At 53.6% G+C, this 14,502-nt stretch overlaps 2 protein-coding genes across 5 annotated transcripts in view; one reads left to right on the forward strand and one right to left on the reverse strand.

Annotated features, from left to right (window-relative positions):
* Positions 1-9,763, forward strand: part of XRN2 (5'-3' exoribonuclease 2) — a 51,543-nt gene extending 41,780 nt beyond the window's left edge. For all 3 annotated transcript variants that reach the window (XM_087774848.1, XM_087774849.1, XM_087774850.1), the window contains 2 exons: positions 4,067-4,208; positions 8,910-9,763. In XM_087774848.1, the coding sequence (XP_087630974.1) occupies positions 4,067-4,208; positions 8,910-8,972 (205 nt within the window). In that variant the 3' untranslated portion in view covers positions 8,973-9,763. The remainder of the gene's footprint in view (positions 1-4,066; positions 4,209-8,909) is intronic.
* A 2,809-nt stretch (positions 9,764-12,572) lies between these two features.
* NKX2-4 (NK2 homeobox 4) lies at positions 12,573-13,728 on the reverse strand. 2 transcript variants are annotated; one of them, XM_087776473.1, is made up of 3 exons: positions 13,353-13,728; positions 12,774-13,234; positions 12,573-12,713 (listed from the first exon to the last, which is right to left on the reverse strand). In XM_087776473.1, exons 1-3 carry the CDS (start codon positions 13,726-13,728, stop codon positions 12,573-12,575), a joined length of 978 nt encoding a protein of 325 aa, XP_087632599.1. The 2 variants fall into 2 exon arrangements, with proteins under 2 accessions (XP_087632599.1, XP_087632597.1); XM_087776471.1 differs by having other exon boundaries at positions 12,573-13,234.
* Positions 13,729-14,502: the final 774 nt, after the last annotated feature.

Genomic DNA, 14,502 nt, shown 5'->3' on the forward strand with positions numbered 1-14,502 from the left:
CCAATTTATGTAGTACCATTTTGTGAAGTATCGCTACAGGTCTGTAACTTGTCGTTACTTTTACAATGCTATACTTGCATCATTTTACCAGGCTGTTTATTTTTGCAAAGCGGAAGAGTTTCTCACTTCACAAATAACTTCTTTCAGCCAGAAATTCTGTTTGTTTCTCACTTGAAATACATGTTTTTATTGCAATTGTACTGATCGACTGTCTCTCTAGTCAGAATCCTGCCATAAGGTTACCATGCGTGGCTTGTGCTAGTGGTTTTACAAGTGACCACGTGCTGCCCAGGTACTTCGGAGCATTTTTGCAGATAGACGGTGTTCGTGATCCGATCTCCTGAGCTGTCCAGTGTGCTTCTGGCGTTGCGGTATTGGCCTCACTATTCAGTTCCTAAACTTGAGGAAACTGGTGTCCCCTGAGGAGACTTTAAATTGAAGATGTATCATCTTCAGCTAGAAAATAAGCTTTAGAGGAGCTTGGCAAATGCTGCTGTAGCTTTTGAGTGACAACAGTATATTTGCAGTGCTTTCCCTCCCTGGCGGTGCTTTGTTACACCTCTGAGGGTTTATGAAAATCACTAACTTGCCAGTTTCGGTGCTGAGGATAAGTAATTTTGCCATGTTTGGGAAACAAATCAGAGATACTTAGGGCTGATGTTGAGTGTAGTTGCCCTACAGAGATAAGCATGGAGACTTAAGCAAAAGTTTAAACAGAAACATAAAGACAGACAGGCTTGGGGCAGGAAAAAATGGCTGAACCTGTTGAACTGAACCCCCCCCAAGAGGTTTTCGGTTTCCCAGTTAATTCCCTGGAGCTGCCAGTTTTCCATACTGCTGCCCGCAGGGCTGTCCCCGCTCGCTGCTGCGGCTTCAGGTGCCCCAGGAGCAGCAAGGTGCCGCTGGGGAGAGCAGCGAGGAATTTCTGTTCTCCGTCACCCTCTGCTCCCGGGAAGAAAGTAATTGAGGGAGAGGCCAGCCCCTGCTCCGGCCTTTTCAGATGAAGTGGGTTGGCAGGAGGCTACGATATCCTTGATTTGCGACATCAAGCAAGGAGCCCTGTCCCTGCCAGGAAAGCTCTGAGCCTTTGTGCTGTTTCAGGGATAGAGTATTGCAGCGGGGGCTAAACTAGCTCTTGCTTTACAGGCCTGGGTGGAAAAAACCCAGTCGTGTAAAGCTGCTTCTTCATAATCCAGATGATCTTGTCTCCTGCATACGATTTCTTACTTTTAAATTTAGTGATGCGATTCTGTGCGCAGCAAATAAAATAAAATCAGTGAGTTGCCGTTGAGCAGGACACCTTTCAGCATGTCCTGCCCGGGCCCTGGTCCGACTGGGCTGCGGTACTGGAGACTGCAGAAAATGATTTCATGCTCTTGCCTCCAGTGCTGGTGATCTGATCTGTTTCAGAGGTTATATATATATATATATTTGCTACCTGGTTTCCCGGCTGATGGAAATTTGTCATCTGGTTAAGCAGATCCTTTTGCTTAACCTGCTCATAGAAGAGATTTCCAAAGAGGTTGAGGTTGGAACACAGAAATGTTTTATGGTGTAAAGTTTCCTGAAGTTGTGTTTTAGCTATCCTGTATGTATATGCTTTAGTTTAATCGTAAGTTGACATAACTCTGGATAGTGCATTTGAGTAACCCTGCAAATGTGGACTCGTGATATTCCAAGTGTATATGTAGTGGTTCTAACTGAAAATCACCAATTTCACTCTTTCAGATGACCGCGAAGCAAAAATGCCCCGACATAATAGTGATGTTAGTGTTAATGTGTTTCATTTGTTAAATATCCCAACTTTTTGCTAAGCAGCACTTTATTAAAATAAAAAGTTTAAACTCTGTGCCAAATACATATTCATATCACATGAAATTTGTGTCAAACTTTGCTCTACCAGGCGCGTAGCAAGCGTTGGCCTGTGATTGTCAGTCGCTGAGGGTATTTATCACAAGGACGCTGGCAAAGCTGTAGAGACAGAGTGACTGTTGATGGCAGTCCCAGAGCTGGGGCTATATAGGTGGTTCCCTGTGGTTTTCCTTAAGGCTGAGCAGTGTATTCTTCCTGGAGAGTCTGCTGTTTTCTAGGAATGATGGGGGGGAAAAAGTTAGTACTCAAAATACTTAATCAAAAGGAATATCATACTTAGAATACTGATTTTGAGTGTTTAGTCCCTGAAAGTGTAATGTGCTATTAACTTCAAATACAGTATTGCTCATCCTAATGAATGATTGGGATAACGTTGTGAATTTCTAGACGTACTTCTGAAGCTAAAAATAAAACCACACAGTTCAGCGTTACCACTTAGCTTGTGTGCAAGTTCATCTTTAGTACGTGTGTTGCACATCGCATTTACCAATTGCATATTTATCAGGTAAGGCTCGTACATTTATAAACAGGCATCAGGTTAGTTCCTTTCTAGAGATGGAAGGAGTTTCTTTTGCCTTGCTAAAATTCACGCAGGTCTTGATCCGACCAGGTGGAGCAGCTGTCTTGCGGGCTTTAGTGTGAAACCAAAAGCAGTTTGCATCCAAAACCAGAAAGCCTCCACGTCCAAAATGCCTGTTTTCATTCATTTTAATCTCATGTTTACCTGTCTTGGTTCCAACTTTGCCTCTGTTCCAGCTGGTGAAATGTGCATCTAAAAGTCCTTCCTCTCCCAGCATCGCTTCCTCAGCTGCTCAAAGCTGTTTGCCCGACGCTGTACCTCTGGCTGTGAATCCTCCCTCGGTCACGAAAGCCATACCTCCTTCCCAAACTGCGCGCGCGTTTGAAAGCATAGGGCAGCCTCTGGATAGGGTTACTCCTCCAAGGCTGACGTCCCGCCATTTAATCCAGCAAATCTAGGCAGAGGCTCTTTGAAGACGTAGAGACTAACGTTCAGTTCAGCGGTGCAGCAGGTAGATGCGAAACGCAGTGCTCGTGCTCGCCGCTATTCCTGTCTCTCAGCAGGCTGGCCGCACGCTGTTCAACTGGCTCGCTCTTAAGCAGGGGTCAGAAAAGATTAACTGTCTCGACGATCCAATGTTTTTCCTTTACAACAATATATTGTACGGCAAAACATAGCTGCTGTGAATTCTGTAAGGAATCGTACCCTTACCCATGCTCAGCTTTAAAGACTATATCATGGCTATGTCATTTTTCTAAATATTTTTAATCAAACAGTGATTTGATGTATTATACCTGTTGCTTTATAATTGTAACGTTAGAATAGGTACTTGAAGGCAATTAAAACATTTCTTGCTGTTAGTAATCTAGGATGGCAAGCTAGGTTATAATGGATGTTGAATTTGCGTTCCCATATAAACTGTACACCAAATGTCAGTCAGCCCATGCCAATTAGTGCTTATGTTGCTAGGTCACCGTGGTCAATTGAAAACAGCATCAATAGAACTTGAAAAGGTTTCTTCCCGATCAGACCTTCTGACATATTGAGCAGAATAATGGATGGGAAAAAACAGCCAAGGCCCCTACCCTAGATTCAGAATACTCGCAGTAAGAATTCATTTGCAACCTGCAATTAACTAGAAAGAATGGACTCCCAGAAAGAGTCTGGACATTAGAAAAGAAAGCCTCATTCTCCTGTATCGCACGTGTTTAGTCTTTGGATGGTGTGTTACGTTTAGCTAACTTTGGTGATATCTGGGTTTTAATCTACGTTCAAGATCAGCGCGGATGAACTGGCAAATTTGCCCCTAAAATAAAAGATGGTCAGAATCCTTCCAAGGAATTTGAAAAATCTCTGATTTGTAAAATTTAATTTGCTGCTTGTGGTAGCAAAGCTAGCTGGTTGTGTAGCTTTCAAGCTGTGGTGAAGGCAGCAGTAAGCAAACGTGGCCTTGCGGTAGGAGAATCTTGGAAGATATTCCCCCCTCCCTGGTTTCTCTCTGACGACTTGGCCATCTGCAGTACCACTGCAGGCACAGCTGGATGATGTGACAGCGTTTAACTCTGAGGCAGATCAAGTCGTTTATCATGCGAGACTGTAGAAATTTGGATTTTGTGGAGTGAAACTCTCTCTAGGAGCTAAGTTCGTGCTGCAGCGTGTTTCTTCTTTACACAGAACTGCTGGGGCCGCTCCTCTTCTTGCCTGGAACCGCATGCTGCAATCCCCAAATCAGTACCAGCCAAGTCAGTACCAGGGGCTGGGCGGACCGATGAGTTACCCACAGAGACCCGAAGATCGGATGGACAGGGGAAGACAGGTATGAAAACATTGCCCCATTTTGCACGTTTTGTTCTCCTCCCGAGTAAGGCTTCCTTCACGCGTGGCTGTGGAGAGCGAAAGCAGCGTAGGTAGGCGTTCCTGAGCTGGCTTTAGCCCAGCGGCTCTGTCACCAGTGAAAGCACTGACAGGTAAGCTTCCCAGCCTCGTCAGCCCCTCCGGCTGCGCCCCTGGCAAAAGGCCCATGCCATGACTGTGCCGCCACTGCTTTTCAATAAAAGTAGATCAAACATGCAACCAGGTCACACGCTTCTTGCAGCATGAGAAGACATAATCTGAAGGCGAGTATTTCAACCAGAGTCTTCCTCTCCTGTAAGGAAATCTATCAGCTGCGCATTTTGGGGATAGAAGGGTTTCTCCCCAGTATGTTTAAAATGTAGATTCTCACGACTTCATTAATTTTTCCCCTTGGATGTTTATTGGCTTTCTCTTAGCTGAAAAGCTACTTAAATGCAAATGTTAGATTCTAGTAGCCAGAGAAATAAACACGTCTGTGAAAGTACACGTGCAAGTAGCTTTGTGTGGTTAAACGAAAACAAATGAATGTGACAGGAGAACCTCATCCAGAATTATAGGTGACTTTGTCATCAGTTTATGAAAATGCCACAGAACGAAAATGGTTCTTGAAAGCAGCAGGTGATTCTGCTTATGTGATTGTGTGTGTGTGTGTGCGTGTTCCCAGTAAAAACAAAATCTGCATACACTCTTGTACTAGAAATTTGAGTTTTTACAATGCCATATACTAGTGTAAAATAAATTTCAGATGCCTATATTAAGCTTTTAAGTCATGTTGCTGTTTTGGTAAGTCAGAACTGTTGCTGAGCTGTGGGAAAGTTACTGACCAGCAACGGGGAGAGAGGAGGAAGAGCGCTCAGCTGCTTGGTAACAGCACTATTTCCCACTCCGTTTTATGGAAACCAAGGCACAAACTGTTTGAAATTTGCCTTCTGTTGGGACACGGTTCAGCTACCTCTCATAAACGCGCTCAAGACAAGTCACTTTTTAGTGTACGCTCCCAGTTTTTCTTTTCTTCTTCCCAGTCTGCCCACCTCCCGAGTACGCAGACATTTGTGTTAGAGGGTACAGCGCAAACAGTCAAATTTGGCGTTTGATTTCTGGGGCTGTTTCTCCGTGCTGTTGGCAGCCTGTAGTTCATTTTCACGTAGGTATAAATTCTGTCCTGCAGTGTGTGTATTGGCCAATATCCCAGTCTCTTTTGCTTATACAGCAGGGACTGCGAGTACAATCCATTTACATTGTAATGACGTACAGCGTATGTGAAAGCCTTCTTACAGCTTTTTTACCACTTCTCTGATTCTTTGTCTGCTTGATGTTTTTCTTTTCTGTTCTGGTTGGGAGACTCGGGTAGCGCTATCTATCACAACCACTTTTGCAGCATGACATTGTTACAGTGCGGGGTTTGGAGGCAGCTAATACAATAAAAACATGTACTGTCAAACCAAGTCTGTAAGAGAAGAGCCTTCGGCCTTTGCTGGGGAAGCTCTTTGCAGAGCGCCCTGTGCTTCCCTCTCTGGTTCAGCTTGTCAGGACCGATGCCCAGCAGAAACAGCCTGCGAGCTGCTAATACCCTGCTCAGCATTGTCTGCCGACGGCAGGATTACATGGTGCTGCTGAAAAGATCTGTAGCCGGCAAGCAGCCTGCCCCAGCGCTCCCAGCTCCTCTTGTTCGACTGAACCCTCGTTAGCAGCAGTGAGACTCCCTTCTCCCCCCGACTCCTGCCCTGAAGCATTTTTAGTGCAGAGCAGGCTTTTAAGACTGGAGTAAGAATTGTCTTTAGCTCGTTCAGTTGTCGTCTTGCAGCAAGAAACGGGGGAAAAAGAGAGGCAAGTATGCCACCGTGCACTCTCGCCCCAAGTGTAGTGGGGAGGCGTTACCGGTACGAATCCTTCCAGGACTGGTTTTGGCTGTAAGCAAAACTGGACAGCGTGGGTTATGGTCACATTAAGCTTAATGGGGAAACAGTGGGGCTTGAATCCTGGCTGTGCTGCCCAACTAGTCCCCGGTGGTTTTATATAGTCTATAAATATATAAATAAATAAAGTGTATTTCCATTTTGGATCAGTCTTCAAAAATCTTTCACTTTGTGTTACACAGATTTACCCAAAACACTGGAGACAAAGGAATAAACGCATAATTGCACTAATCCATAATGGGGGCTGCTGTAATAATGTAGAGAAATGAGTGGAGGATTTTGATGCTGGTGGAGTCTGGGTGGTATTTAATTAGGGCTGGAAAATAGATACTTGACAAAAGTCTGCCTGCTACGCCATACTCTGCTCTACCCTTTATCCTGGGTAGCGGAGGTGGATAATGTTTGCAAAAGGAATCAGTGCTTAAAGTAGTTCATTCCCGACCTTAAATCTTCCTGCGTAAGAGCTGCAGCTGGAATCGCAAAGGTGACCAGGGACTGCCTTCCAGAACCGGTTGCAGTGTGGGCCCCGGGAGGGCATCCCCTCTTCGCTCCCAGTTGGAAAGCCGTCTCCTAACCCTGGGGTCTGGGAGCGTCGCGGGCGTCGCAGCCTGGCAGTGCCGGAAAGCCTCTGCCCTCGCAGCTCTCCCGCTGCTTGCCGCCTGAACGGTTAAATAGGAGGCATAGTGCTGTTCGGTGATATTGCGGTCTTGCCCAAAACATAATTCACCTGTCACTAGCACGGGACATCTCTGCTGGATCATGAAACCAAGTTAAAACCGGGTGGTGACAGCGGTTTTATTTGTATTTACGTACATGATGGTTATTAAGGACACACCTTTCAGCTCAAGTAAATTTGCTTCCTTAAAAAAATTTCCTTTGCAGTTGTGTTGCTTTCCAACTGTTTTTTCTCTCCTTTTACATTTGTTACCTTTTTTCTTTTTTTTTTGTTCTTTTTAAATGAACTTTCAGGTGTCATTATTTCCTCAGGGCTGACAGCACTGGAGTGAAATTAGAAGCTACCTTAAAGGGTTTAGGGTGCAAAACCCATAATTGAATCTAGCATTGCTGCCTGTAAATTTCAAAGCTTTAAAGCCTTGAAAAGGGATTCAAGTGGAAGTGGTGACACATAGCAGCATAAATAATTATCTTTGGTCCCTTTCACCTCTGAATTCTTTTTTTACAGCATACAGAACGTGGTCTGAAGAGGTTAATAAACACACCGCTACAGAGTGCTTACAAAATTAATGCAACTGCCATGGATATGGGTCGCTCTGCGGTAGTGGGTATTTGTGGTGTCTCCCAGCCGTTCTGGGAAACGAAAGAATACACTCGATCGTGTTGGGCAGGTGTTTGCCATTTTTATTTTAGTCTGTGGTAATGCACAACCGATGAATGTCTTACGAGACCTCTAAATGGCAGCTCTGTACAGGGGTTGCTGCTCTTCAGGTAACTGGAAGGATTTTTCAAGGGATATATATAGTCAACTTGTTTCCTTCTTTAATTGATTACAGCCAAACCCGAAAGCAAACCGAAAGCCTTCCTGCTAGTGGAAAGGGGGCATTCTGCACGTCTCCTTCGGAGTCAGGGGGTGCAGACAGGGGTGCCCGAGGGGTCTCTGCTCGGGAAGCCGCGTGGGACTGCCCGGCCCGGGCCGGCTGGCGCGGACCTCCCCTCTCGCAGGTTTGGCCTGGGCTCTTGCACCGAGCCCCCGCAGGACGGGGTGAAGAGGGATTCCTCCTTTAAAGAAATAAAAGGAAGCCCCTCTTCCCCTGCCCTCCAAAAGCGCCCTCCGAGTGAGAGGCAAACAAAGCAAGCCCTGTAGCTGTCCTTAGCGCGTCCCACTGAATTAACTTTCTGGTCCCTGCGCTGTGTTAGGTTTTGAAATAATTTTAAACGTTTCGAGGGGACTTTTTATGAATTTTACCGGCAGATTTTTCACTGGATAGTTGATGTACAGAGCGCCTCATCTAAATTTAAATACAAAAATATATCTAATTTGGAGTGATTTCCAAGGTGGGATTTCGGCATCTTTCACCTATTATCTAAAATTAATGAGTGCTGAAAAATGCTGCTTCTGTAACAAATACTTTTTTTTCCTTAAAATACTGTAAAACTGTCTGCCTTGCTTTAGCATAAGATTGCTTACAACTAAAACAGAAAGCTGATAGTTGAGGGAAATTATTTTTTTCCTCTAAAACTACACCTGACTGATCCTGCTAACAGCATCCAGGCATCGCGCGTCTCGGCTTGCTACTTCAGTCCCTCCGTAAAACTGACCTCTGCGCCGTTACTGCGTGAAGCGCAAGCGTGCGTACGGCAAAGCCCACGTTTCTGTAGGAATTAAAAATTTGCATTTCAGATCTGCCCTTCAGGTGTGCGGGTGTGCGTGGCTTTAACGTTTCGTACCTTTCCGCTTCCAGCATCGCTGAAAGCGAAGAGCACGCAGAGGTGTTCCAGCTCGGGAGTAACTTGTCCCCCCTGCTCTCTTTTGGCGAGTTTATTCCTGACGGAGACGCGCTGCCGATGCCGCGGCCGTGCCGTACGGAGCCGCTCTCCGCTGCTGGGAGTTGGGAGCTTGCGTTTCAGGAGGGCGTCTGTAGGCGCCCTTCAGGGGGGCTCCGCTCTGCCCCGGTACCTCTCTGTGCAAAGCCGCATTGTCTGCCTGCTGCGTGGCGCCTGCAGCTCCCCGAACTTGTCTGCTGGGACGGTAATCCAAAAAATAAACGCTTGCTTTTCTTTGTTTGTAGGCATATGGCCCCGGGAGGCCCTACCCGCTGCCACCGCCCTCGGGAAGATACAGCTGGAATTAGCTCCTGACCGGGGTTTTTTGTTGTCGATTTGTTTGGGTTTGTTTTGTGGGTTTTTGGGTTTTTTTTAATATAGAAAATGTCTGGGGTTTTTTGTTCTGTTCTTTTATAAATTGAGGGGAAAAAAATGGAATCCTTAAGAAACACCCCTGTGCTTTTTAAACGATGATACTTGTTTTAAATGTGTACATTTCTTACCAAACTGATTATTTTTTTTTTGTGGGGGGCTCTGTCGCTTGGAAATAGCGTATCGCAAAGCGCGAGTAAACTAGGCTTGCTAACGCGCCTGTGAGCCGTTTGATGAGGTAGGTTTTGTCCTTATTGCGTACACACGCTGTGCTTCGCTGCGCCCGTCAAGCTGAACCCAGACATCCTTTGCTTCACCCAGAAGAGCCTGAAAACGGACGCGGCGTTTCCAAGAACGCGTAGAAATGGGATTTTATTAACTCCCGGGGAAGAGGCAGCAGGCAGCCCGCGGAGCACGGCGTTTAAAGGCACCTCTGTCGGTATTCCTTGTCAGATGCTTCCTCGGATTTCTCACAAAGAGAGGAGATTATTTGGACTTTGAAGTAAAACATTTCAACTTTTACAACTTGTGCCTGGTTTGGACTTCTTTGTTATTGTAACATAAACAAGCACGGAAGGTGTATTTGTCTGTTTTGATATATAATTTAAAATAGCTGCAAAGTACAGAGTTTCCATTCATTTTTAGCACTCTTTCTAGGGATTTTCCATGTGAGTGTACCAAATCAGTAAATATTTTTATTTGCTTTATAAAGTGGCTTTTGAAATTCTGAGCGCTATCGAGTGGTTTATTGCCAGCCCCCTCCAGAACGTGGTCCTGTCTTTTATCTATACCTTGGCATTAATGTCTTGGAAAATGATTCCACGCACAGCCTCTACAGTAGCGTTTAAAATCTTTGTTTAATCAAAAAAATGATGCGTATTCAGTTCAATGAGCAGCCTTAACGCTGATAGAACGTCTTTCCCTTGTGCCAGACTCGGGCTCTTCCATTAAACACACGTATCGCGTCCGTCAGTCAACTTCAAAGCCTTGCCTGCGAGGGTGCGAGGCCCGAGCTGCTTCTCAGCCCCTTCCTTCCAGATGTTAATCACCAGCAAGGAGGAAAAAGACCAGACCGACGTAACCTTGGGAGGAAGAAATCCTGAAACCGGATTCATTATTTTCAAGTGATTGAGGGTGGAGCAGAATCCTTCATTGTAATGCAAAGAGTTGCCATCCTGCCCGGCGCTGGGAAACGCCATCAGCCCTCGCCAATGGCCTCCTCCCTCTGCCGGGAAAATATTTGGGGCTCAAAAAAGTAATTTTGCTTTTCGAGCAGAACAAAACCAGCCGCGAACGTGAATTTTCATGCAAATGCGGTGGTCGAGCGGGAGGCTGGAGGAAGGAGCTGGGTGGCTCGTCCTCACGCCGCCGAAGGTGCCCCCGGCTCCCGAGGACGAACCCAGGGTGTGAGCGGGCTTTTGTCCCTCGCTCCCCGTCTTTGGGGGCGGGGGGTACAGAAGTGGGACTGGATAAATGTGCTGGGGAGGGCTTGTCCCTGCAGCTTCCCCTTGCCCAGCTCTTCGCCCCCTTGGCTGACGGCCTCCCAGCTGGCTGGCGTTCCCGAGCGGAGCCTGCCTGCAGCCCCGGACCCTCGGAGCGGTGCTCGGAGCGATGCACTCGGCCGGGGGGCTTCGATTCCTCTGCCCCGTCCCGCAGGGATGGGATGCAGGGCCTGACCATGGAGCATCACCCCTCCGCTGGCGGTTTGCTTCGGCTGCCTGCGCATCCCCCTGCCCGGGCGTGCGGCCCTGCTGCGTCCCAGCGCTCTCCAGGACCCCGGAGCCGCTGGGGTTATTTGGGGATCCCCAGGATCCCTTCAGGATCCCCGAGGCAATCCTAAAACTGCTCTACCTTGCTACACAAATATATTTTCCAAGCCGGAAAGCCTCCCACCTCGCATTACCAGGCTCGGAGGGGGGGGCTCGCTCAGACCCATCCCCTTCCCAAGGCCATCCCCGTCCTGCAAGCTGCCCCCGTGGGAGCCCGCCCGTGGAAGGGGAGAGATCCAGGGGGTTCCCTGAGCATCGCCCGCTCCCCGAGGGAGCAGCCCCCATGCAGCGGCCGCCGGGAGGGGAAGAGGGGGTCCCCGCCGTGCCCCTCCCGGCCCCTGGGCTCTCAGCGGCCCGGATCCGTTTTTTTCCGCCCCAGAATCGCTCCTTGGCGGCGCAGAGCCCCGGCCGCTCCCCCGGCGGGGCTGGGGTTCAGCGGCCCCCCCGAGAACAGCGGAGCCGGGGGGAGCGCAACGAAATTCCCCGGGCAGCTGAGAGGGAGGCGGAAAAATGGGGGGTTTGGGGGTCGTGCAGGGGCGGCCAGACCGCATCCAGACGTACAGCGAGAACGAAGCCAGCCAAATCTTGAGAACGTTTCCTTTTATTGTAAAAAAAAAAAAAAAAAAAAAAAAAAAAAGAAAGAAAAATCGCCGGACGCTTCCGAGAAGCGCTGCCCGGTGAGCTGGGCTTCCTCGGGAGGGGGCGAGGGGACGAACGCCGCGGCCCCGCTCCGTCCCGCCGCGCTCTCCGCCGTTCCTCCTCCGGGAGGGGCCCGATCCCGCCTCTCCCGGCGGGAAGCGGTGTCCGGCCCGGCGGGGCCCGGGAGCCGCTGGGGGCCCGGGAATCGCTGGGGGCCTCCGTGATCGCCGCAGCCCGTCGGAAGCTCAGCCAAGCGCCGTCTTCCCGGCCGTCCGCACCGTCTCCAGGCGCGTACGTTCATTTCCTAAGCCGTAATTAATAATAACGATAAAAACGTTTTTCCCCCTTAAATCTGAGCGCCGGCGCCGCAGAGCTCTTCTGCCAAAAGGCCCTCGGCCGCTGCCCGCCGCGGGTTTGCTTTGTCCCCCGGCTCCAGCCGCTCCCCGTCCTCCAAAAGGCAGGGGCTGCCCGCCGCTCGCCCCCTCGCCGCCTCCTCGACCTCGAGTTACAATTCAATTTACCTTCAATCAAATAATAATGAAATTGCACTTCAGGGGCACCCTTATAAGATTAATTCTGCCGAGATAAGTTGCACTTCAGAAGATTTATTGTTCGCCTTCAATGGGTCTGTCAGGTATACGCGCACCGGCGCGGGCTCCCGGCTGCGTTCGGGTTTGGCTGCCGGGCCCCGGCCGCCGGAGAGCGGGGCCGGGCCGGGAGCGGAGCCCCCCGGGCCCCCGCCGGCCGGGCGCCCCGTCGGGGCGGCTCTCCCGGACGGGCCCGGCGGCCGCGCACGGCGGCAGAAGGCGGAGGGGACGCGGAGCCGCTAAGACGGACACACGGACGCGCGGACGCGGGCGAGCAGCCCCGCAGACGCACGCCCGCAGCCCAGTGCGCGGCCGCCCGCCCCGCCGCGCCGCTGCCGCCGGGTCCCGGCTTCCGAAACCCCGGAAAGTCTAAAAAAAACCCCAAAAAAGCCGAAGCGAGGCCGGGGGACGGGGCGGGGGGGGACGCGCGGAGGAGGCGGGGGCCCGCGGCGGCCGTCGGGGCCCCCCGCAGCCGCCTCGCCGGGCCGGGGCGGCCGTCGGGGCCCGGTCCCCGGGGGCGGTGCGGGGGGGCAGCCGGGGATTACCACGTCCTGCCGTAGAGCAGGTTGGGGCTGACCATGCCGCCGCTGTAGTCGACGCCGGCCGAGTCCATGGGGGCCAGGGAGGGCACCTGGCCGTGCAGCGCCGGCGGGCTGGGCGAGAGCTCCTCCAGGTCGGCCGCCTGCCCCAGCGAGCCGGGGTGCGGGTGGGCGGCGGGGGCGGCGGCGGGCAGCGCCCCGGCGGGGGCGGGCGGCGGCGGGGGCGCGGGCGGCCCGGGGGCCGGGGTGCCGCTGCCCGGCGGCGGGCAGGGCTTGCCGTCCTTCACCAGCACGGGCACGGCGACGCGGCGGGGCGAGTGCTGCTGGCAGAGGCCGGCGCCGTCGGGGTGCAGCTGCTGGGCGGCCGCCTTGTCCTTGGCCTGGCGCTTCATCTTGTAGCGGTGGTTCTGGAACCAGATCTTCACCTGGGTGGGGGTGAGGTGGATCAGGCTGGCCAGGTGCTCCCGCTCCGGCGCCGACAGGTACTTCTGCTGCTTGAAGCGCCGCTCCAGCTCGTAGACCTGCGCCTGGGAGAAGAGCACCCTCCTCTTCCTCCGCGGGGCCGCGTGGAGCGGCACGATGGCCTTGGCGCCCTCGGCGATGCCGCTCAGGCCGCCCATCCCGGCCACGTTCATCCCCGCCGACGGGCCCATGAACCTGGAGACTGAGCGGGACAGGCGGCTCAGCGCCGGCGGCCGCCCCGTCGGGGGCAGCGGCTCCCCCCGCCCGCCCCTGGCCCGCCGCCCCTCGCCCCTGGCCCGCCGCCCCTCGCCCGCACTTACTGCTGGGGTAGCGGGGGTCGCCGCCGGCCCCGTACCAGCCGCCGCCCGCCGCCGCGCCGCTCCGCATCCCCTCGGGGTAGGCGGGCAGCTCGCCCATGTTGCCCAGCCCGCCGTTGCAGTAGCCCCCGACGGCGCCGTGCGGGAACTGGGAGACGCCGTGGGGCATGTGGTAGGCGGCGGCCGCCCCGGCGGGGCCCGCCACGACGTGCTGCGGCACGGCGGCGGCGGCGGGGACCGGCGGCTGGCGGTAGGGCCCGAGGGGCGCGCCCAGCCCGCCCGCCCCGTCCATGCCGCCGAACTTCTTGTAGCTCTCCTCCATCGGGCTGAGGATGTCGGTGACCGAGAAGGGCGTCGTGTGCTTGGGGCTCAGCGACATGGCGCGGCGGGACGGGCCGGGACGGGAGGGGCCGGGCGCTGCCGCCGGCACCGGCGAGCCGTCCGCGGGCGAGGCGCGGCGCGGCGGCCACCAGCCCCGGCCGCCGGTAGCTCGCCGTTTCTTTTAGCCCGGCGCCGGGTTTACGCCAGACGCGGGGGGGCGGAGCCGGCGGGGGAGAGCGGCGGCGGGCGGCCCCGTCCCCTCCCCGCCTCCCGCCGCCCGCCCCGGCCCCGGCCCCCTCCTCCCGGCCATTGTCCCGCGCCCGCCGGACGCCTCTTAAGCCCGGCCGCCCCGGGGCCGCGCCGGAGCGAAGCCGGCCCGGGCCGAGCCCCCGGCCCTCGCCCGTAAGTACCTGCCCGCTCCCCCCGCGCTGCGCGGCGCGGCCCGCACCTCCGTCTGTCTGTCTGTCTGTCTGTGTCCCGCCCGGGGCAGCGGGAGGGCTGCGGCGCCGACCCGGGTCCGACGGGGCGGGCCCGACGGCAGGAGCCGGGGAAGCCCCTCTCCCGGCCCGGCTCCCCGGGGGCGGGCGGCCCCGAGCCGGGGCAAGGCAGCGGGCCGGCCCCGGCCCCTCGGGGCGGCGGGACGGAGCTCCGGGGCCTCCGCTGCCCGCAGCCGCTCCCTCCGGGGTGCGGGGCCGGGCGGGGACCCGCACGGCGCCGGGTGCCCTTTGGGGGGTGAGGCTTCGTTTGCGGTTCGGTTTGGGCTATTTTGTTGGCCGTCGTTCGTTGGTTTTGCGACAACGAAATGCTCCCTGGGGGCTGCCCGTGCCCCCGG

This window comes from Nipponia nippon, unplaced genomic scaffold, assembly GCF_047370975.1.
Source record: "Nipponia nippon isolate SJK-2023a ecotype South Korea unplaced genomic scaffold, ASM4737097v1 scaffold_4, whole genome shotgun sequence".
In the NCBI taxonomy this organism is placed as follows: domain Eukaryota; kingdom Metazoa; phylum Chordata; class Aves; order Pelecaniformes; family Threskiornithidae; genus Nipponia; species Nipponia nippon.

Bases quoted from the DNA above. Each gene is read 5' to 3' on its own strand.
- NKX2-4 (XM_087776471.1), bottom strand. From the start codon at position 13,728: ATGTCGCTGAGCCCCAAGCACACGACGCCCTTCTCGGTCACCGACATC. The intron at 13,235-13,352 runs GTAAGTGCGGGC...TGTCCCGCTCAG, and splicing joins CGACCCCCGCTACCCCAGCA to TCTCCAGGTTCATGGGCCCG.